Here is a 24,411-nt window from a genome sequence, read left to right as displayed (position 1 = left end):
ACAGCCATGTAAAGTGTATAGGTTTGGCGACCGTTGCTATCAGTACACAGTGGTCAATCCCAGCCACAGTAATCAGTAGATTCATGCGGCTGGGATTCGCTGAATGGTGGAATAATATGCAAATGGGGCCATAATGAGCTTTCCATTCATTTAGACTGTTGCTTCTGATTGATCGATCAAATGTCTGCTGTGTGTTGGTGAACCATTTGGGATTCAGATTGATTAAATTATCAGTTTTTAACCATTTACTTTTATAGTGAATATATCATACTTTCAATTAATATTTTTAGCCCATCATCGAGTGTAGGACAGTACTGTGTGTGTTTTACAGTACGATATTTTAAGCAATCCTAAATTGCTCGTTTGCAATTGCTTGTACCTAAAACCAGCCATAGATGGAGCGATTTTTCTTTCCCTGCAACCACTGGTTGCAAGAATGAAAATCACTCGATTTTCCTTTACCGTCAGTGTTGATGGGGGGGAACCCCTCCCGCAGAGCTGTCCCTGCCGGGAGAACAGCTGCTAGAAATAATCGCATGTAAAATCCGACAGACTGGTTGATCAGGCCCATACATGGTTCAAATCTCAGCCGGTTCCTGCTGATCCGGCCAAGATTCAAACAGTCCATGGCCAGCTTAAATTGATCACATCATTGCTACGTGTGTGTATATATATATATATATATATATATATATATATATATATATATATATATATATATATATATATATATATATATTCTCCACCTTAAGGTTGTCAATGAATATGATTGTGTACTTTCCATACCATATTTTGTTTAGATGTCCTTAGCAGCAGTTCATAGAAAGGCCTTATCCCTTTGCTGTACAACAGTTCAGCGAACCGCAGAAACCACAATGTCTGATGTCTTGCTATTGTGGGATTGCTATTCCAGTCCCCACTTGCAGGCTGTGTGCTTACAACACCTTCTGGGTTGTAAATTTAGCAGAACATGTTTTTCTGACATTAAGCATTTGCTAGTGAAGACATTCTTGTTTGGTAACCCCAGTGCAGCTGGTTAGTCACTTACAGCCAGGGTGTACGTTGTGGGGTCAGGGATTTGTGAAATTCTAGCCCCACCTGCTTCAGCTAAAGCTGCCCAACAAATGGCTACATAAAATACTTGTCCTAGGTTCGGATGAGTGCAACGCTTCAAATTCTTCTCTAACTTTACATCAGCTTTAGCTGTTGGAATCCTTTGGAAGTGTTTTATTTTCAGTGGAAGAGAGTTGCATCTGGTTTTACTTATAAAATAATTTCCCAATTCAAGCAGTGTACTGAAATCTGTCTTTATAGCAAGTTACTACACCATGTTGAACGTTAACAGCCTTGCAGTGTACCGGCTTGTTAAGAAGAGGGCAGTTGATGGCACCATGTGTATTTTGTTGGTAGCATTCTTCTGGTAGAACAATTTAAAGAGATTTTTATTTTAAGAGATTTTAAATCCGTGACCAACCCTCAACAAAGCTAATGACTACTCTATTCTCTAATCAAACTCTGCAGGAAACATTCTAATCTTTTCACACATGTTCTTAGGGAGAAGATTCTCTTGTATGGATCCCTCTCCAGGCATGAAATTGAAACTCAAGTTACATGAAATGGCACACTGCTCATATACCATAAACATGTATTGAGGTCAAAATACAAAAGTGGTCACATGAGAAAGTTAAAAAAGGCACAGAGAAGAATTTATCAAAACTGGAGCAGCCAGAATCTAGAGCAGTTGTGCTTGGCAACTAATCAGTTTCAGTCTCATTTTCAAAGTCAAAAATAACAAACTGAAGAAGCTGATTTCTCCAGATACTGTCTGCTCCAGTTTTGATAAATCCCCCCCCCCCCCTCCAATTGTACCCATCTACATTTCCTAGCCCAAGGGACCCCTTTTTCAAGGTGGGGGCAGGGTGACTGATGCTCTATCACCCTGGCCCCATGGCCCTTTTTTCATGTGACCACATTAGCATTTTGACATTTTTTTTTTAGATATATGGCTATTTCTTGTAATTTAGCTAAATGCTGTCGCCATAAGCCAAGCCATCCCAGCATTGAGCTTATGTGTATGGTTCTGGCTGTATTGGATGCTTATTACTGTTTCAGTGGTACTGGTAATTTTGAGGGACTGACTGGGTTAGGTATGAAGATTAGGAGGTCTGACTTTTAGGCTCCATGCACACTGGGCTTTAAACGCCAGTTCCCTTGGTAGAGAAAAAAAAAACTCTCAGAGCGTTTTTGTACACAGTTTAGGTGAGTTTAGCATTTTTTCTGCCAGAAAGCCCCAATCAAAAACGCAAACCAGAAGGTTTTTTTTTCCTTTCTCTAAACACAGAGCTTAAAATATGCCTCTAATCGTACTAATGTGCATGGACACATAGGATAACTTAGAGTTGCTTCTACAGTAAAAACTCCTGTAGAAGGAGTAATTTTTAGCCAATGTACATGGAGCCTTTCTGACTTTCCAACCTGAATGCTTGTGCCAGGTCATAGACCGACAGTAGAAGGTATTGAAATAAGAGCCACTCAAGCAACTCGTTTCCTTTTTTAAGTAGGCAACTAGTGACAGTTCCCATTTTTATCTCCCAAAAACTTTGTTGGAAGGCAACATGTTTTCAATATCATATATTTTGTTCCAACAAGCTTTCAGTCAAGGACAAAATTGTCTCTGCACTAGGCACACCATGCATGGTTATGCTTGTTACACTGCCATTGATCTCATGATTTACTCCATTGGTAGGATGGTTTCTATGAAGACATCCGGTATGGCTGGAGTGCATCTTTTTTTCCAGTGACTCAGCTGGTACCTAGGGTGGCGCTATTATGGCTCCCAAAGCTTAGATGGTGAATGGGTTATTGAAAGGGATTTGCTTGGTGTGTCCTCAAAGAAAATACTTTTTTGTTGTTGTTTACCAAAGCTTATTTCCTCCTTTTTTAATCAAGCAGTTCAAAGTCCCATGCAAACATCTGATGGTGTTTAATATCTTGTTAAAATTATATCTTGGCATTTATTAGAATGCTGACTGCTTCAACCCCACACCGTTGGGAAGCTGTGATTTATGGCCGCCTTTGTAGTAAAAGCATCCCTTTTTGATTTAGCGTAATGGAGGTTTCAGGTGAAATGTAATTGAAAGCTGTAAAACTGGGTTCTGCTGTTGCATTTTCTTAAGTGGTTCATTAACCTTTTCAAGGAGTGATGTGTAATGTATTGCTCACTACAGCATATGAGCAATGGAACCCTTTGCTGTTTCCAGTCTCATATCTATTTGTACTCTGGACAGACTGTTTTTAATGACCTTTTCAAGTACCTGAACTATTGTCTTGATCAAATACTTTAACTATAGACTAAAGTCCCACTTAAAACTATTATGGAAATTCTGAGAGAAGACATTGAAATCCCCCCCAAATATTACATTTTTTGTAATATGGCATTGCTTGGATACCTTAGGCGTGCTTAGCCAAGCCTGTGACTATAATGCTCAGATCTTCATACTTTACATTTTATTGTACAATACTTATTACAGGTACTTATATAGTGCTGTCAATTTATGCAGCGCTCTACATATATATTGAACATTCACATCAGTCTCTGTCCTAAAGGAGCTTACAATCTAACTCGCATTTATACATACACATACTAGGGCCAATTTAGACAGCTAAATAACCTACCAGCATGTCTTTGGAGTGTGGGAGGAAACCAGAATACCCAGAGAAAACCCGCTCAGGGAGAACATGCAAACTCCAGGCAGTAAGTGCCATGGTTGGGATTCGAACCAACAACCCAGCACTGCTGGGTTGAATTGCTAACCACTTAGCCACTTTGCTGCCAGTACGGCTTTCTTTTCCAGCAGTCTAAGGCCCTTTTCACACAGACTTTCCGATCAGGTCTGCCTGTCAGTTTTTTAGGTGGACCTGATCGGATGCTCCATTCAGTCCTATGGAGTGGTGGATGTCAGCGGTGACATGTCCGCTGACACCCGCCGCTATCTGATCCGGTCTGTAAAATCCAGACAGATGGAAACCCTATTTTCCATCCGCCTGGTGGATTGGGATTGGATGAAAATGGACAGGCAATCCGTTTTCATCCGATCTCCCCAGAGGACAGCGGGGCTCTGACAGGTCTGTCTCAGCACAGTCAGCGGAGACAGACCAGTCATCTGCCTGCTCAGCAGGGATCAGCAGAGTCCGTCGGTGAACCGCCCGTGTGAAAGTACCCCAATGGTGTAGCCTGTTTTCATATTTCTGCCTCCTCACGGAAAGTGTTTTGGTAATGATATGATCTTTTTTACATATTTATGAACAGTGGTACATTAAAGTACCACCAAAAAAAGATTTATCTTCATATTTATTCTTCTTTGATTTTGCAAGCAGCAACAGTTGATCATGAAAACTCCCGTTCAGTTTGTCTCGTGTACCTGAAATGCTTTTTGGAATCCTGGGCTTTCTACAAAGGGCGATGAACAGAAACGCTGTGTTGCTGAATGTGCAGCAGCATTGTTGACCCTCCAATGCAAGTTTCAGGATTGCACTGGTTCATCACCACACTGGCTCCCAAACTCTAGTCTAGTTGTTGGCTTGGAGATTTAGCTGATACTGCCTTCAATGCAGCTAGATCAGCATTCCCCACCAACTGGTCAAAGAGTAAAAAAACAGTATAAGTTTTTGGTGGTTACATGCACACATTTTATAAAATATCAATATGAAGGGTTTTTTTTTTTTTTTTGTAAAAGCTATTGCTCATTTGAACGAGCATATACTTGCCATCTGCCGTAAGGGGTTTCCTTGCTTTTCTGAGGTTTCACCTTGTGTGGCAACCCCAATTCATTGTAATCAGCTCATATATATACTTTAAACCATCTAGAAAATCAGTCAAATGTTTGTTAAAAAAATGACTATGATGACATCCTGATCTTTCATAGAAGATCAACATTGGATCAACCTAATCAACCTATGCTAATTGGATGTTTCTTGGTGGCAACCTCATCACTTTTCCTTGTTTTTTTGCCAGGTCGCTCCTCCCTGTTCCCAATCGATGACAGCTTGCTTGATGATGGCCATAATGACCAAGTGGGTGTTCTGAATTCTCCAAACTGCTATTCTGGACATCAGAATGGGGAGAGAATTGAGCGTTTCTCAAGGAAAGTATTTGTCGGTGGCCTTCCACCTGATATAGATGAGGGTAAGTCAGCTGGCTGAATATGGTGTTCATTATACCAGTACAGTAGGGATCATTCTGATGTGACCTAGCACAATATTTTAATTAATATTAAAGTGCAAGTCCCCTAAAAATTTTGTGCTTCTCCTGAGCAATTTTACCTCTTGAGATCTTGGCTCCTGAGTATTGCTGTAGCTTTGAAGCAGGATTTTAAAGGCCGATTTTACAGTGGAGATTTTGTAGCAGCTACATAATTGTTCTACTTCCTATTCTTGTTGCTAGGAAAATATAAATTGCAGTCAGCGAACAGTCTGTGTTGCTGAAGTTCTAAGTGGTTTGTAACTCAGCCACTGAAAGACTATTTTTTTTTTATTTCTTCCAGCATTTGAGGCTAGAGACAGAATTGCCAGTAGCCCTTGTTCTCCAATGCATTTGCAGACGGCCATGGCACACGGAGCTGAGAATTGTAGTCTGATACAGCAGCACCTCTTAATCCAACTACAAATAAAAAAAAAAAAAACAGAGATATTTGTTTCTGCTACAAAATTGCTAGTGTAACATGGCCTTAAGAAAACTAGAAATCCCTGTTTGGGTAGTACGATGGGAGTGATCCCACATTCCACATACCTTTTTGTAAACCGCAAAACTCCATCCAGATATTCCATTAGGCTGGCCATACTTTTATACAATTCTCTTGTACAATTTCCCTTTAGATTTACCAAAACCAAATAGGTCAAACCTAAACCCTTTCAATTTGTATGCGATCAGGCAGGCCCTTGCACTACATAGTTGAAGGTAAATCCAAAGGAATTTGAATAAGAAAATGGTATTATGTATGGCCAGCCTTACTGTACTAACTGGTGTTAGGCCAATGAAATTCGTTATCTGCAATAGAAAATCATTGTATTTTGTGGTTACTTTGTGATACCAAAATTCATCGGAAAAGAGGACACTGCAGGCAAAATCCTAATTTGCAGATCTGTCCCAAAATCCCTTGACTTTGTGTTGAACAGAATGGTATTACCATGCTGGATTTTCCATGGCAGTAAACAGAACTTTATAGTGCCCATCATTAACTCTCCCCTATCCTATGTATGTTGGAGCATAATATACCATTTTAAACTGTCCATTTAGCAAAAGTTACAGGCGGTTATTGGCATGTCATTAGAGTCATGTCTGAAGCTTGCATAGATTTTTAAAGCTTTTAATAAGGATGTAGTGGCCTGTTTGCTGTTTGAAAGATCCCTGCATCGTTGTCACCACCTGCAGTTTCTACAATGGAAGCCTTGTTAAATTCAATAATAGGTTAGAGTCTGAAATAACAAAAGCCTTTTTTTTTTTTTTTTCCCCATCTTTGTTTGTTCAGACGAGATCACTGCCAGTTTCCGTCGCTTTGGCCCCCTGGTGGTAGACTGGCCACACAAGGCAGAAAGCAAATCTTACTTTCCACCAAAAGGTAAGTTAGATGAATGACAATCATTTGTCTGCTCTGCAGATGCTGTAGAGAATTTACTGAATGCTCTACGTCATGCTCTGCAAAAATTTGCTTTTATCTGAATTTCTAAATCTAATTTTAACCTGGAGCTAATAATATGTAGTCATGGGGAACTTCCAAAGAACTGGTTAAACCATTCTTTATTTCATCTTGTAAAGGCATCTCCTATTATATTAGAATTAAAGAGGCTTAGTTATAGCATTAGAAATTTTTCTTTTTTCTTTTTCTTTTTTTCAATGCAAGTCCATAGCACTGTTGAGGGTTATTTCACACCTGATGCACTGGGTAACCTTGCCTAGGACAAGGCAAAAAGCCTTGTTCAATATTAGGCTAGTTCACCATCCACCAATTCACCACTGCAGGCAATAGAACAAAATAAAAATGTCACCAGTAACATTTCAATAAAGTTATTTGAAAAAAAAATGTATACAATGTGCCACGATCAGCGTATTGCCATGGTTTCTTCCCAGCGTTGTGCGTTTCCAGCGTGGCTTGCTGGCATGAATGAGCTCAAAATGTTTACTGCTGCAAACATCCAATTGTGTACAGCAAACAGTCCTATCTTATAAATTCCGCAACTTGTCATTGGGTGTTTAAAATGAACACTGCTTCACTGAACCCATCCCCCTCACCCCAGTGTGCGAGACATTATTACATAAGTCTAGAGAGCGCAATTGCTGAAACCTTTTAGGTTCAAAGACCAGGTCGTTTCTGAACTGTAACAGAAATGCACACTTTGCTTATTATTTTCCTTGCAAAATATAAAAAATATGCTCATTGATTAGGAAATATGCCCTTATGAAAATTCAGGGGGGAAATAGTGTGCCCAATAGCAACTTCCTTGGTTATATAATTATAGTAAAGCTCCATTTTTTTATTTTTTATATAGATAGAGATTTATTTATTTTAAACAAAGTATCCAACCAGGTTGGTCTGCAAAGTTGATCCTAGGTGCAAACCCCACCACAGCTATAATTTCATCCTGGAAAGTAATCCTGTGTTTTGCATCCAGGAAATGCCCATTGGTGTGGCTGTGTGACAGTATTTGAATAATCCGTGCAAACCTGCAGTCGGCTGGCTTACTGCTTATTTTGAGCTCTCAAGTTAAAAATAACCAATCCATGTTGCCTTTTCGAGCTGCTACGTACTGGACAGCTGCAGAGTCTGTAGAACTATGACCAGTGAAGACATTCAGCTTAGCCTTAGGGACTCAAAACAACATTGAAGAAATATTTTTAGTAGAACTGATATTTATTGTAATAATTTTGTAGTCCAGTACAAAGGTGACCTAAACTCAGTTTTAGATTATCGTGCCAAAATGCTTTATTAGGGCTTCTTTATAAAAATCAAAAGGGGGAAAAAAAACAAAAACGCTGTTGTTTAGTCACCAATCGGTCCTGCGTGTTTTCTAACTTGCCCAGAATCCTTATGATTAACTCCTGCATCTTCTCTAGATCCAGATTCTTGGCATAAAACACATTGGTAATTGATAAGCAAAACCAACTTGACCTGGGAAAAAAAAAAAGTTGTGGTCTGTTAAAGGCTCCATTGTGTATCATTGCACATAAATAAGGGGCATAATGCACATTGACGAGATGCGTGTAACAGCGCAAAGTTCTGAATTCTCTCTAATCATTATCACTGCACTTTTCATAGTGGACTATAAGCATGCCTGCCCTGCCTGCATCCCATAGGGCAGTACAAAGTTCCTACACAATGGGGTTGAATTTCCAAAGGCAAATTCACTCTGCATTACAAGTGCACTTGAAGGTGCACTTGGAAGTGCAGTCGCTGTAGATCTGAGGGGACGCTCTGCTGATTTTATCATCCAATCAGTTGCAGGCTAAAATGCTGTTTTTTTCCTTGCATGTCCCCCTCAGATCTACAGCGACTGCACTTTCAGTGCACTTGTAGTGCAAAGTGTATTTGCCTTTTCTAAATAACCCCCAATATGTTGGTAGACCTAGGTTTTCTCTTGGAGAAGAGATTGTGGTGAGTTTTCAGGAAGGCTGTGGGCTGCACTGGTAAAATTAAAGGTTTAAGCGCTTTTCAGAAGTAGTTTTTTTAGTTCTCACATGTTCACTTAAATTCACCAGAGAAGTCCTTAAATTAGAGAGCCCAATTTCTACTATCGCACCCTTGAGTTTTTTTTTTTTTTTTTGCATAAACATTTTATTAAATGTTTTTGTAAGAAGTACAACACTTAAACAAAAAATGCCACATACATTGCACAGTCATGTAAATGGAAGATGATAAACCAGATAAGGCAAGAAATTAACACTATCTGTCATAGGGTAAGAGTAGGGTCTCATACCAAGAAGACCCCACAGTAAGCATATGGTAAATGTCTATAAAACTAGCGAACATTTGACCCGTATTACTGAGAGCAATACCTGAGATAGATCAGAATGACCACTACATGAAATGTAAAGTACCTGAATAAAATGAGTAGCTATCTCCGGCCCCTCTCAATTCTGCTACTCACACTCACTAGTGCCGAGCCACAGTGGGGGGGCAAAGGAAAGGGAGAAAAAAAGGAGGAGAAGGAAAAGGAAAGGGGAAGCATAGAGCAAAAGACAAAGAATGGGGTGGGAGCACCATCAACTACCCTCTCCATCCATCTTTGAGTGTATGTAGGGATACTTGAGTGTATTTTTATGAGTCAATGTGTATTGGCTATTAAGGACAGGTCAAGCTTTGTTGCTGAGACTGACATTAAAGTGTTACCCTAAAAAAAAAAAAAAAAAGAAATCGATTCTGTTCCTTTAAAGCATGAATAACAGCACAGTGCTTGTGCTGTGTCATTTGGCTTTTTGTAACACCTAAAATACCTGGCTGATCCTGCCTGGTTCTGCCCTCGACCCTGTTAACTGACCACAGTTTATCATTGCTGCTGAGCCATGACTCCATGGTCCGTTTACATGCCTCCGGCATCCGCAGCTCTCCTGTGCCTGCCTCCTCCCCTCCTGCTACTGAAGTTGCATTTAAAGTTTCACACTATCCTCTCTGTTTAATGCTGTGTGCCCTGTGCCTTATAAAAATAAGCCGTTCTATACCTGATTTCAGAGCAGCACTCACGTGACCGGGCCGCCTCTCTCCTCCTGACTGACATCAGCGGGGGTTTCTCGGCCCCTCCCGCTGCAGCTGTCAGGTTGAGAGAGGTGGCCAGTCACGTGAACAGCGCTCTGAAATCGGGTATAGAACGGCTTATTTTTATAAGGCACAGACACTGAGGCACACAGCATTATTAAACGACGACGATAGTATGAATTGAATATAGTGGCTTAACAACCACTTTAATGAAAATGTTGGTGCTATGTAAATGAGGACAATTTAAAGGAAGACATGCTGTGTATACTGATGGATTTATGTTTTGTACGTGTTGCATAATAGCTCTCCTTTTTTGTGTTTTATGGGTGCATTACTACTTTTCCTAAGGTTGTATGTTTTTCTCCTTTACTGTAGGTTACGCGTTTCTTCTCTTTCAAGAAGAAAGCTCAGTTCAGGCTCTAATTGAAGCCTGCATTGAAGAAGACTCTAAACTCTATCTGTGTGTTTCTAGCCCAACCATCAAAGACAAGCCTGTAAGTAGACATTGTCTGTACAGATTCTTAGGGGTTGATTTACTAAAGGCAAATAGACTGCGCACTTTGCAAGTGCAGTTGCACTAATTTTTCCCAGAGCTTAGTGAATGTGGTGAAGATTCACTTTGTAAAGAATACCCAATTAGGCGCAACGGGAAAAAAAAAAAAACATTTTTTTTCTTGCACATGACTGGATGATGGAAATCAGCAGAACTTTACCACATTCACTAAGCTCTGGGGAAAATGAGCGTAACTGCACTTGCTAAATGCACAAGTCTATTTACCTTTTAGTAAATCAACACATTTATGTCCAGCCAAATCTTTATATTTTATATTTTTTTTAGATTTTTAATGGTATCCAGAGCTCCCTTTTAGAGAGATCTTCCCTCTTACTGTCCTGCAGACAACTGTTTCTCCATACATAAAATGAGGGAATATCTGCTACATCAACACAGACAGAAATAAAAATGCTTTTATATGAGAGTATGAGAAAACCTTAAAGCTTTATATTGTTATTATATATACATGGTTTAGCATCAAATGATTTAAAATGCAGACAGACTTTAAATATATAAAAAAAAATATGTACTGTATATAGCGGATTCTTTTGATTACCACTGTTTTACACCAAATCACAGTCATAGTTCATTGCGGTTCATGGAGCATTGTAGAAGGTAATTGATGACGTGTATTATGTGTATGGTCTGTGTTTTTCTGACATGTATTCTTTTGTATGGTCTGTATACTTCTATGTCATGGAATTGTATTTAAAAAAATGCAATAATACCCTTGTGAAGTGCAGGACAAGCATCAAAGAAGATTGTTTCCATTTAATAGGGCTTAAAAAGCATGTGTCAATTATAAACCCTTGTTTACCCTGGTATACATAGGGCATATCCCCCAACAGAGGTTCAGTAATGGGGCCAATGTTGGTGATAACCTTACATAGTTACATAGTAGGTGAGGTTTGAAAAAAGACACAAGTCCATCAAGTCCAACCTATGTGTGTGATTATATGTCAGTATTACCTTGTATATCCCTGAACCTGACAGGGGTTCTAATACTTCTCTCACTACATCTAAAACAGAAATAAACAAATTATATATTTTTATTCCATATGCACTGAGACACTCAGTCACCTTGCCCATATGAGACACTTGTCACCTTGCCCATTGGCAAGGTGAGTATCAGTGGGCCAGGGTAATCTTTGCAAAGCTCTTTATAGCATGCATTGTACACAATCTGCCAACCACAAAATATGAACTAACCCTTCAATGGGAAAATGTAGTCTAGTCTTAAAAGAGAATTGCACTTTTAAATGTATTGGCAACCTTGATGGCTATAATCTCTCACCTCTGCTTTTCTTCCCCTTGCTTTGAGATCTGTCTCATTCTTATTTACTAGCCTTCCCATGCTTAAAGAACACCTATACCAATAGGAATATCCAGGGTGTAATTATTATTCTGAAATTTCTGAAGTTTTCTGGCTGTCATGCTGATCCAATACATTTTAGTTGCATGAGTCTTTGTCTTGGAACAAGCACACAGATCAGGAGTTCTGGCCAAAACTCCCAACTTTACTTGATGTATGCTCATTCCATGTCAGTAGTTTCAAAAAGTGTAATTTAAAAAAAAAGAAGAAAATTACAATTTATGATCTGACTCAATATGTCTACCGTATCTAGCAAGGATTCTCTAGCTCATTTTAAGATCACTATACTCTTGGTATGGTTATCTTTTAACTTGCCCTCCCGCTCATATTAAACTTTAAAGCTCACCATACACGGAGCAAATTTTACGTGGTTCCCGGCATTCCCCAGTTGAAAAATCAAGTGGAAAATTGTCAGCTGAACAACGCCTGCATCCAGTCAGATGCAGCCTGTGTGTATTTTGACAGCTAACAGGACCAGCTGTCGAAATACAGTAGCCACGGCTGGAGCTTCATCCCTCCATGCTATGTAGCAAGGGCTGAGGAATCTGTTACAGTTTTTCCGTTCAGGCCAAAGGTTGAACCAAAAAACTTCTGTGTATGGCCAGCTTTATACCTGCTCCCCCCTGTCAAATCTTCCCTGCCAGGCCTGCCTATCCCTTAGTCATTCCTAAAGAGAACAGATATATTGCCACCTCCACAGCAACACAGCGCTGGAGAATTGGTGAAAAAATTGTCCTAAACAAAAGAGCAGCTGCAAAATAACCTCTAAATGCTATATCAATCACTACTGATATCTTGTGTGGATTTTAAGAATAAGGTTGGCTGAGTCTAGGTCTTAAATTTAGGGTGAATAAAGAAGAGCTCCAGGAATTTTAACTGGAAAGAACAGCAGGAGGTAAACCCAATGGGGTTGATTAACTAGAACTGGAGAGTGAAAAATCTGGTGCAGATGTGCATGGTATCCAATCGGCTTCTAAATTCAGCTTGTTCGTTTTAAGCTTTAAAAAAAAAAAAAAAAAACTTGGAAGCTGATTGGTTTCTATGCAGAGCTGCTCCAGATTTTGCACACTCCAGTTTTAGTAAAACAACTCCAATGTGTTACTAACCTTTTGGCTTGGTGTTGTCTTTTCATATATGTCTTCAGTGCTTTTGGTCTGTGCACCTTCTACTTCCTGTCCCATCATTAGTTGCTGCAATGGAAGTCCATGGGACAGACACTGCAGCTTATTCCATTCCGTTATCTGGGACAGGAAGTTTTCACAGATCGGAAGCATTAAACTTACCACTGCGCTTCTGGCAAAATTCTTGGAGAGAAATATTTGGACAGCAAGCAAATTATAATTTGCACGTTATACTCACCTTGCACTGTTCTTTTCAAGTTGTATTTTCTGAAGCTCCCCATTAAATGGTGGGTCCATCCAGGATATTGTTGAAAATTATGCCTATTGGTAACTTTGGTTTATTTTATTTTTTCTGATACAGGTTCAGATTCGTCCTTGGAACTTAAGCGACAGTGACTTTGTGATGGATGGGTCTCAACCCCTTGACCCCCGGAAAACTATATTTGTTGGAGGAGTCCCCAGACCACTGAGAGCTGGTAATAGTTTATGCGGGTGTGTGCATATGTGTGTGGGGGCTTCCATACTGCAGGAGGTAACTTTTTATGTTCCAGCAAGATACCAGGGAAAGCTCAGTTGCCCAAATGTCATAAAATGATTCTTAAGCTCAGTGCAGGAGCATTGTCTTGCAAGCTTTTTTACTGTTTGGCATTAAGAAGAATCTTTCCAGAAGAAGCATGATGCCACCCTGGTCTAAAGGCTAAGTTCACCTTTTGAGGAAAAAATAATAAATGTGTGTATTTCTGCAGGAAAAAAATCATTGCGCCTAGAGCAGTAGATCACGGGTGCAATACCAGGCTCTTGCAGACTCTCAGTATAGCTGTCTGCTCTTACCCTCTGTATAGGCAGACAGCAGGAAGATCAATGAACTGCAAGCCATCTGCTGCAATGGAAGATGGTAGTTGTAGTACATTCATTGTAGCATTTTACACACCAGATATGGGTGTAACATGCTACCAAAGGTGAACTTGTGTTTCTACAGATGTGGTTAGTTTTCATTTATTGCAGTGTTCTAGCTTTGGGGGTTTGGGTGGTGGGGGGATGGGGAGTTCAGAGTAATCGAGTAGACTTTCCGTTTTTTGCCCAAAATTTGATTTAATATTAAGGAAGGTTTGCTTTTAACTTTTTAGATTTGTCCCTGTGGTAAACAAAGTTGATACATTACTTCTCTTTTTGTTTTTAGTGGAGCTTGCCATGATTATGGATCGTCTTTATGGGGGAGTTTGTTACGCAGGCATTGATACAGATCCAGAGTTGAAATACCCAAAAGGCGCTGGACGTGTCGCGTTCTCCAATCAGCAGAGCTACATTGCAGCCATCAGTGCTAGATTTGTCCAGCTTCAGCATGGCGATATTGATAAACGAGTAAGTGATTATAGGATTTTATTGGCTAGGTCTAACCATCTGCAAAATCCTTGAACAAAAGTCAAGTCTCGCCTTTTTCTTTTATTGTATGTTCACACTACATGTAGTGACCTGTGTTTTTCTTCATAAGAAAAATTCAGTTTTCTATGTGCCCCATTCATTCCACAACAGTGTTGTGATGGGCAGTGTGGTGCTTAAGGAAAAGTGAAACAAAGTTAGGTACCTGGTTAACTCTTTCTGGGAATCATCCAAGACAGGATCTGAAAGGAGGCTTCTCCAACCTAAAAACAGGAAACACATCATGCACTGTTAAAATGACACATACCCCAAATAGAATTACAGTATGATAGTCTCGCCATCTGTGGAACATTGAGGTTACTTCAGGCAAGAAAGCTAGGTCCAGTTTTAGATCTATCCTGTCCATGAAGATAGTGCAATAAGGTTCTAAAATGGAGAGTGCTTGGATCTCACTTTGCTATTATGATGTTACCAAGGATACCAACAGAACTGTTTTGAGGGTGAGCATTTTTTTTCCAGAACAGCCTTCAGTAGGTTTAAATGGTGGGTTGAGAAAACTCTTAAGACTGTGGATAGGTCCCAGTGCATGAAGTTCCCAGAGAAGGGAGGTCTTGCCCTGTCAATGGAACAAAAATCTTCTTACCAGTGGTTCTTCTGCCAATTTGACATCTATAAAACAGGGCAATGCTGAAACCTGTACTTTGAGGGCGCTGTGCGAGAGTTTCTTTACCATTCCTTCTTAGGAACTCTATAATGGTAGGGATAAGTGGTCTGCTCTCGTGGCTTTGTTCTTTGTTCCAGGATTGACATTTTTTGTGGATTTTATTGTAAATGTTACCTTTTTCCTACTAGTGAGTAGTGTGCTGCTGACTTTGTCTGAAATCCCTTGTTTTTTAATATCCTAAGTAGCCAAGCTGAAAGTTTTGGTGTCTTCTGATGAGGGCATGTTGATGGCCCCTGCTTTAGTTGATCTTGAGTGGTAGCAGGATGTGAGGTTGCATTGCATGTTCATGTTTTGTAGGTGAGAGCCAGTGTGGCCAGCAGGGTACGATCAGAATGACTGTTGCTTTTCCTTTCTTGTTTTTTTGTTTTTTTTTGTGATTACCTTCAGAATGAGATTAGTTAGAGGGAACGCGTAAGAAAAAGACAATGACGAACTTTGCGCAAACGCACCCAAACCTGCATTGCTGTCTTTTCTCTGTTAGAAAGAAGAACTTTGGCATCTTGGTATTTATGCTTAAAGCGGAGTTCTAATGCTAGTGTTCTCCATGTTTTTGTAAGCCAGTTGAATGTTCCCTGGTCTAGAGACCACTCTGTATCAGAATTTTCAAGCTTAGTCTGCCAATGAATTTTGAGCCCTCTTCAGATGTATAACTGGCAGGGAAAGTAGATTTCGATCAGGCTAGCAGGGTGTCTGCTAAGGCCATCAAACCGTGAGATCGGGTACCCCTTGTCTGTGGACGTTGGGTTGGGACATTGTCCGACCAAATTTGAACATGGCTGCCTATGATCTGGTGCTCGATCTGGTGTACAGCTTGTTCCACTGCCTTCAATTCTCACATGTTGGAGGATTTCTGCGCCCAGGTCTTTCCCCACCTGTCTTGTGCTAATTGGTCTACCAGGTGCGTGCCCCACCCCCACCTACTTACATCAGTGGGTATTCTAATTATGCTGGTTTGTGCCTGCAGATGCCCAGGCTGTATGTTTTGGTGTTCAGCCGCCATAGAATCTTTTGACCTGTGGGGTGATATTGACCACGTTTTCTAGTGTTGCTGGACTTCCATCCGATTGGGAGAGGAGGTAGTTCTGCAGGGATCATGTATGAAATTTGGCCCATGTTACAGCCGGAATAGATGAGGTCATGAGGCCCAATATCATCGTTAAGGTTCTGACTGTTGTTGATAGGTAGAGGGATATTATATCTTCCATTCTTTCCTACCTTCTCCTTTGTGAAAAAGATCTTTGTCTGTCTGGAGTCTATTATGTAACCTAGGTAGGTCACCGCTTTTGTCTGTAAGTGCGATTTTTTTTTTTTTTTTTTTTTTTTTTTTTTTTATCACTAAATTCGTGAGATATTGGATGGCTATCTGCAGGTTGTGTTCTCTGTTGGAGAAGAAAAGGAGATCTCTAGGTATCACATATCTCCTATGTAGTCTTAATCCTTTTAGAGCTTCCGCCAATAATTTTGTGAATATCCTTGGTGCTGAGGAGAGACCAGATGGTAGGGCGATGTATTGTAGATGTACAGTGCCCTGAGGACCCCTTTATCATGAACCCCAGATACCGTTGGTGACTGTGTTTGATGGGGACATGTAAATAGGCATCTTTGAGATCTTACTATTGCCATGAATGCTTCCAGTGGCAGTAGGTTCCTGATGAAGTATATTGATTCCATACAGAAATTCTATAATCCTTATGGTCTTGTTGAAAGGTTTGAGATTTCAAATAAGTTGGACTTTTCCTGAGGGCTTTCTCTTCGTGTAATGTGAGAACGTGTTGGTAAAGTTTTCAATAGTTCCCCTCTGAGTTTTTCCGGATGTTTCAGATTCCAGATGAGATTGGAACTGGTTCAGCCAGAGGATACGTTTACGGGCGAGACACCTGGTAGCTATAGCCAGTTTGAAGTTAGCCGACCCCACTTCCCTGGCCCTTTTTAGCAGTACCTCTGCCTTTTTGTTCATTGGCTCTCTGTGTGCCTGTCTTTTTGAATGATAGGACAGTCGTCTTTGATATTTTGAACAGGGAGTCATCTATTTTAGGACATTTTGCCCAAGGATCCGTGTCCTTTTCTGAAAATGGGAATCTGCATTTTAGAGAGGTTGGAGTAAACCCCTATTTCTCTGGGTCCGCTCTTTCTGTCTTTATGATATCTTTTAAAGATTAATGGACTGAAAATGTACAAGTTTTTTTGGGTTGTAAGCCCTTGTACATTTTGTCATGTAGATAGTTTGGTGTGTTCTTCCCTGATGCCTAAGGTCTCTGATATAGCTTTCAGAATCTCATCAGTAGGGATGATGATATATAATGAATTGTCGGCCCCGGCAATACAGATAAAAGAAGTCATTAAAAAAAATGGCATGGGATCCCCCCCCAGTCCATTACCAGTCTCTTTGGGTCTGGTATGAATATTAAGGGGAACCCCGAACCAAAATTTATTAAAAAATTGCGTGGGGTTCCCCCCAAATTCCATACCAGGCCCTTCAGGTCTGGTATGGATATTAAGGGGAACCCCGTGCCAAAATGTTTAAAAAAATGGCATGGGGGTCACCCCAAAAATCCATACCAGACCCTTATCAGAGCACGCAACCTGGCAGGCCGCAGGAAAAGAGGGGGGGGGTGAGAGAGCGCCCCCCTCAACCGTACCAGGCCACATGCCCTCAACGAGGGAAGGGTGCTTTGGGGTAGTGGGGTAGCCCCCCCCAAAGCACCTTGTCCCCATGTTGATGGGGACAAGGGCCTCATCCCCACAACCCTTGCCCGGTGGTTGTGGGGGTCTGCGGGCGGGGGGCTTATTGGAATCTGGAAGCCCCCTTTAACAAGGGGAACCCCAGATCCCGGCCTCCCCCCTGTGTGAAATGGTAACTGGGTACAAATGTACCCCCACCATTTCACAAAAAAATGGTAAAAATGACAAGACATGGCTTGGGACAAGTCCTTTATAAAAAAAATTAAAAATAAAAATGTCCCACGAAGTCGTCTTCTCTTGCTCCGCCGGCAGATGGAAAAAAAAAAAAAAACAGTCGACCTGCCTCCATGAGAGGCTCCCGCCGTATGACGCGTCTTCGCTTTGACAGTTCTTTTATAACTGAGGGCGGGGCCACACCGTGACGTTCCTTTTGGTCTGGAGGAAACGCGAATAACTGAGGTATGTGTCACTTTTTTTTTTTTTTTATAATGGTGGATGATTTGTTTCCGGTTTTCAGGTAGATGGAGCCTTCTCTCAGATGCTGCCCTGGAAGTTAACTAGAGAAAATACTGATAAAAAAAGATTGAAGCGCTTCACTGCGTGATCAGTGGAAATGAAATGTGTGTAACCCACACAAAAATACCCAGCTAATGTGCAATGAAAAATGCAGCTAAAATAAGTAGCCACACGTGTTAAAACTAATATAAACCTATGTCAAAATGAAATAAATATAAAAATAAATAGTGGAGTATCAATCCGGATGATTAGCTATCAAACCATAAATATTAATACCAAATGATTATAAATAGACACACTGATGGTATAATATAAATATGTATAAAGACAGGAGAAACAATTCAAATGAAGGATAAAATGTAGTCCCGGTATTAAAAGTTCTTAAATTGCTTAATTGGAGTACTTGTTAGTCCTGACCGATAGTGTCATTCAACTCCAACCTCATAAGCTGTGGTTTTCAGCGCCAGACATCGTATGTAAAGCAAGTAAAGAAAAAACTTTCATTGCGCAATGCTCTGAAAACATGGTACACCAGCAAACATGCTATGAGATCCACTCACGTGCGCCCCTTATTGGGAAAGACATATGCAGATGTGATTAGCAGTCAGCCGCCAAGGACGAGAGTAGGATCGCTGCAGTACACAGCCACACTGACAGACTGCACAGTGCGTCCTAGGCTCCTCCCACGCGTTGCGTCACCACCACGTGACTTTCTCAAGGATGCCTGATCCTTGAGAAAGTCACGTGACGGTGACGCAACGCGTGGGAGGAGCCTAGGACGCACTGTGCAGTCTGTGTGGCTGTATACTGCAGCGATCCTACTCTCGTCCTTGGCGGCTGACTGCTAATCACATCTGCATACGTCTTTCCCAATAAGGGGCGCACGTGAGTGGATCTCATAGCATGTTTGCTGGTGTACCATGTTTTCAGAGCATTGCGCAATGAAAGTTTTTTCTTTACTTGCTTTACATACGATGTCTGGTGCTGAAAACCACAGCTTATGAGGTTGGAGTTGAATGACACTATCGGTCAGGACTAACAAGCAAGTACTCCAATTAAGCAATTTAAGAACTTTTAATACTGGGACTACATTTTATCCTTCATTTGAACTGGTTCTCCTGTCTTTATACATATTTATATTATACCATCAGTGTGTCTATAATCATTTGGTATTAATATTTATTTATGGTTTGATAGCTAATCATCCGGTTTGATACTCCACTATTTATTTTTATATTTATTTCATTTTGACATAGGTTTCTATTAGTTTTAACACGTGTGGCTACTTATTTTAGCTGCATTTTTCATTGCACATTAGCTGGGTATTTTTGTGTGGGTTACACACATATTTATTTCATTTCCACTGATCACGTAGTGAAGCGCTTCAATCTTTTTTTATATTTATATATTTGTAGAGATTTTGAGCACTCTTTATTGACAGCAGCCTCACATACTTTATTTGATCTTTAAATTTTTGTTTTTATCTTAAATAACCATCACAGCGCTTTGTGTTTTTGCACACACACACTAGAGAAAATACTGATTTGCAGCATTTAATATTTACTCCACTTTTAATGAGTCATCTAAAAGATGTCTTCAGTTCCTTATAGTAAAATTGGAATTAGCCATTATTTGCCTTGATGGGAAAAAAAATCAGAGCCTGTATAAGAAAAAGATCAGAATTGCAGAAATTGTCAAACTCCTTTTAATTTGCTCCTATAAAATGCTGCCCTATCCCCTCTCTAGTGTTGGCAGAGCCTAAATCATGCTATAAGTGAACACTTTCGATTCTGTCCTGTATTTATACAAATGGTGACCTTTCTTATAAAATCCACCCTTGACAAATCAGTATGTTTGTGAAAATTCAAAGAATGTGACATTGGAGGCAGCATCCTGTGGGATGCAGAACCACTGTAGTATAGAAGTGTACAGTCCACCAAACAAAGCAGAGATGTCAGCAGTTTTCCCGACCTGCAAAATCTTGTGATTCCTTCTCCCACAAGAGTTATTTTTCTGAATTTTCATACAAATGTACAGGCATGGCTGTCAAAAACCGAAAAAGAATAAAGAAAAGTAACCACGTTCTATACTTTTCCAGCTTGGGGCTGCCTGCTGTAACTGTCTTGCCTAAAGCCAGGTACACACGGGCCGAATGTCGAGAGACAATTGCCGGTTCAATTAAAAAAAAAACTGCCGACGTTCGACCTGTGTGTATGACAGTCTGTCAGACAAGCATGCTGGAAAACCAGCAGCCAACCTACTCCCGATCAGCACTCTCAACCAATGGCAGCGCAGATTGGAGTGTTCTGGTGGAGGGGCCTCCCCCTGTCTGAACACAATAGCTCAGCGGGGGGGGGAGATTGCTATACTTCACATAGTGAGTACAGCGGCTCCGACCGGAGCTCAGTTTTTTTTCATTCAACCCAGGAATAAAACTAATTGTGTACCAAGCTTATGGCATGGGCTCACAGTTGTTTTATGATAAATTATAGCCCTGCATTACACATGAATAGAGCTCTAAATGACTAGCCAGTAACCAATCCGAGCATCAGAGTTTGTGTGGGAGAGGAAAGCTGCAGAAGATGTGTCGTCAAGAGTAAAACAAGATGATTTATAAATGAAGGGAGAAGCTTCCTTTCATTGATGGAACTCACCGGGACCAGACAGCACTCAGTTACTGCAGTCACATTTAATGCATGCAATTTTATCAGGAACGCAAATCTATCTTCAAGTTCAACTTCACCTTTATGTAATCTTAGGTGCAGGGGTGTTGCTAGGACTCTGAAAGACCTGGGCACTCTAGAGTGGCTGTGGCCTTATGCACTGACAGTGGGAGGAGCTGAAAGGGGCATACAATAGAACCTGAGCCTGCTCACTGCATGCACAGCAACACACATCCTACAGATGTTATACCCACAAAATAAAGTTTTATTTTTTATAAAAATAATAAACATGTTCTACTTATCTGTTCTTCTCGGCTGCCTCTTCTGTGCTCCTGGCCCCTCCCTCCTGTTGAGTGCCCCCACAGCAAGCAGCTTGCTATGGGGGCACCCAAGCCGAGCTCCAGCTCTGTGTGTCCATTCAGACAGGGAGCTGCAGTTTCAGCCCTGCCCCCTCTCTCTCCTGGTTGGCTAACTGACTTGGACAGCAGCGGGAGCCAATGGCGCTGTTGCTGTGTTTCAGCCAATCAGGAGGGAGAGTCACGGACCGCTAAGACACTCATGGACATCGCTGGATAGAGATGGGGCTCCGGTAAGGGGGGGGGGGGCTTTTTATATTAATGCATGAAGATTAAAAAACCTTCTGCCTTTACAACCTCTTTAAAGGAGGAGCTTCAGTTGGGTATAAAATAAAAATTCAGTCAGCAGCTAGAAATACTGTAGCTGACTTTTACCCTACAGTTACCAGCCCAGGGATCCAGAGCTTTCATCGCCCAGGCTAGTTCTTTGTTGATCTTCGGGTCCCTGGGGTCGCCATCTTGCTTGTGGGACGCTGGCTGTGACTGGTAACCATCCACTGCTCACATCTGCACCCTTCTTCCACAGATTACCTATGCACTCCCTCCTCAACAGCTCACCTTAATGTACCCTCCTGTTCATAGCTTACCACTGAGCCCTCCCATCCACATCTCACCTCTGTGCCCCCCCGGCCAACCTCATCTTTTCAGCTGCTCTAAGGAGGGGTCCTTATTGATGTGAATAGTTTAGTTTAGTATTTTTTTGTAAAGCACTGCTGAATTTTTTATGCAATTGTATGAATGAGAAAACAAGTAAAGTAATGATGTTGTAATTGTCTTTATCATGTGATGCAGGTAGAGGTGAAGCCATACGTGTTGGATGACCAGATGTGCGATGAATGCCAGGGAGCCCGCTGCAGTGGGAAATTTGCTCCGTTCTTCTGTGCCAATGTCACATGCCTGCAGTATTACTGCGAGTTCTGCTGGGCAAACATCCACTCTCGGGCCGGTCGTGAATTCCACAAGCCGCTGGTGAAGGAAGGAGCTGACCGGCCCCGTCAAATCCACTTCCGCTGGAACTAAACTCGGCTTAACCCCGTCAATCACTGAGAGAAGGGTGCATGCGGCTTACTGTGTTTAAAGATACTGACGTGCAGAAGGAATAAGTGCATTCTTCTGCCTCCCCCCAACCTCTATACGTGCATCTGTATCAGCAGCCAAAACACTAAAAGCCTCTCGTTTTTTCACAAAACAACCCCACATCTCAGGCTTACTAATTCTTTGTGATATTTTCATGTTAAATTTTTTTTATATTTTTTTTCCAAGTTCTTTTTATATGTAATGCTGAAATTAGAATATGAGAATGTTCTGCATAGGGGCAACACAGTCTGCTGCTATAAATATATATATATATCTATATATCTATATCTATCTATATGGATGAAGTGTGCACTTATTTCTAGACGTGGATTTTTAACTTATCAGATCAGCCCCAGTTATTTACCAAAGGTAGCAATTAATAGTGAAAATGGAAAATGTCTGCTACTAAAAGATTATTTTTATTGTTGCTATTTTAAGTGTGTATGTAAATTTGAAAAAAAAAATATAGGGTTGATTTTTTTCGCTCTCCATTTTGACTTGCAAGAAATAATACCTCAAGATAATCTGATTTTTATTAGCTATTTTTAAACATTTTTAATCATAAGCTGTATTAGCTTTGCTGCTATATAGGTGTTGTGTGTAATGCCACCTATTTATACAGGATTGAAACGTTTTCAGAAACTGCATTGTGGGAAAAATGCAGGCAGCACAATATGGCTAAAACTGCCATAGTTTTAGAATGTGAAATATGCATGTTTACCTACCTGTCTACACCATATGCATGCACTAGAAATATTAACTAACCACAGATACGGTATTGCAGATAAAAAAAAAAACGTTAAAAAAATAAAACAAAAAAGCAGAAAAACACAGCTCTTTTTGAAACTAGGTACAGTAGCATGAGCAAAATTACAAAACCTTTTTTTGTAACAAAGCATATTTGCATGACTTGTGACTCAAAGTAAAACAAATGTCCTTAAATGTGTACAATATGAAGATTTGTTTTAGATTAGTAAGTGCAGCCATTTATTGTCCTGGTCGGTAGTGGACTTCAGTTTACAAGGATTGGATGTAATATTGTAATCCCTGTGCAGTCCCCATCGTGATGTGTGGTTCTGACTTTCGTGACGTGAAGTAGTGTAGCGAAAAAACTGGAACACAAAAAAAACAAAAACAAAATATGAAATTGCTTTGGAAATACGTAGCTTACTCTTTTTCCAATTTAAATCATTTTTAAATTTAAACTTGGTTTAAAACTTTCTTTCAAACCAAAGATGGCCAGCACACTTGTAATCTGCCACCAAATGTATATCACGCAAGCTATTTATTGAAACTTAGTAGGTATAATTAATATTGCTATTAATGATAATAAAAAAAAACTGCTTTTGTGCTTTAGGTTAAGATTAAAAGTCAAAATGGAGATGGTAGAACACAGATGGCTAGTTGCATAAGGGCTCCTCTGTACCTTCAAGACAACAGTGGCTAAAACGTTATTTTGAAATTGGTTTTGTCTGCACGCAACTTTTTGTAGCTTTTCTATTTTTTTTATCTTTGTAATAATTTATTTTTTTTAGTGGAGCAAGGCTGCTAAATGATCGCACATTCTGTTTTTATTTTTTTAGTATACACATAATAAATATGTATTTATTTAAGAAGCCAACAGTCAAAGATAATAGTTTAGTCTTCGAATATAAAAAAAAAAAAATCATTAAGCCATGATGTTATGCAACTAGCCTATGACAGATATGTCAGTCTAAAAAAAAATGGACTTGACAATTTTCACGCCACAAATTTTACCAATTTAACACAGAAAGAATAGAGATAAAAAAGGGTTTTCTTGCTAAAACCATGGGACAATCTTCTGTGTACGAAAAAGAAAAATGCGTTATTACTGGTTGTCAGCAACGTGCTTTTTTTTTGTACTGTACAATATGTGACTCGTCTCACCTTGCTGTTTATGTTGTGGTTGTAGTTCACGTTTAAATGTCTAAAATTGTTGCTGTTCTGAAGAATGTCTCTAATTTATTTGTTGATACCCCCTTACCCATTTCTTGAAGGGATTTCCTTCCTTTTCCTTGGGTCTGTGTTATTAATAGTATTTTATCAACCTTCACTCTTCTCACCTAACCCCAAAACAATTCTGACTATGTTATGCACTATATTTTATATCTTGGAGAGAAATCTTTGAACGTCAGCTGTTTTGACACGTTTGTTTTAGTTAACATCCCTTTTGCAATACCTTGATTTTTTTTTTTTTTTG

General features: G+C 40.2%; 1 protein-coding gene across 8 annotated transcripts in view; it reads left to right on the top strand.

Moving 5' to 3' along the window:
- Window positions 1-24,411, top strand: part of CPEB2 (cytoplasmic polyadenylation element binding protein 2) — a 151,223-nt gene that overhangs the window by 125,319 nt on the left and 1,493 nt on the right. For all 8 annotated transcript variants that reach the window (XM_073609947.1, XM_073609929.1, XM_073609938.1 and 5 more), the window contains 6 exons: window positions 5,015-5,185; window positions 6,528-6,617; window positions 10,122-10,240; window positions 13,154-13,268; window positions 13,973-14,154; window positions 21,906-24,411. The exon at window positions 21,906-24,411 is cut by the window's right edge and continues 1,493 nt beyond it. In XM_073609947.1, coding sequence (XP_073466048.1) covers window positions 5,015-5,185; window positions 6,528-6,617; window positions 10,122-10,240; window positions 13,154-13,268; window positions 13,973-14,154; window positions 21,906-22,133 — 905 coding nt within the window. In that variant the 3' untranslated portion in view covers window positions 22,134-24,411. The remainder of the gene's footprint in view (window positions 1-5,014; window positions 5,186-6,527; window positions 6,618-10,121; window positions 10,241-13,153; window positions 13,269-13,972; window positions 14,155-21,905) is intronic.

This window comes from Aquarana catesbeiana, linkage group LG01 (assembly GCF_042186555.1).
Source record: "Aquarana catesbeiana isolate 2022-GZ linkage group LG01, ASM4218655v1, whole genome shotgun sequence".
NCBI classification, from domain to species: Eukaryota; Metazoa; Chordata; class Amphibia; order Anura; family Ranidae; genus Aquarana; species Aquarana catesbeiana.
Note: the sequence above shows the minus strand (reverse complement) of the source record. Positions and strands in the feature narration are given on the sequence as shown.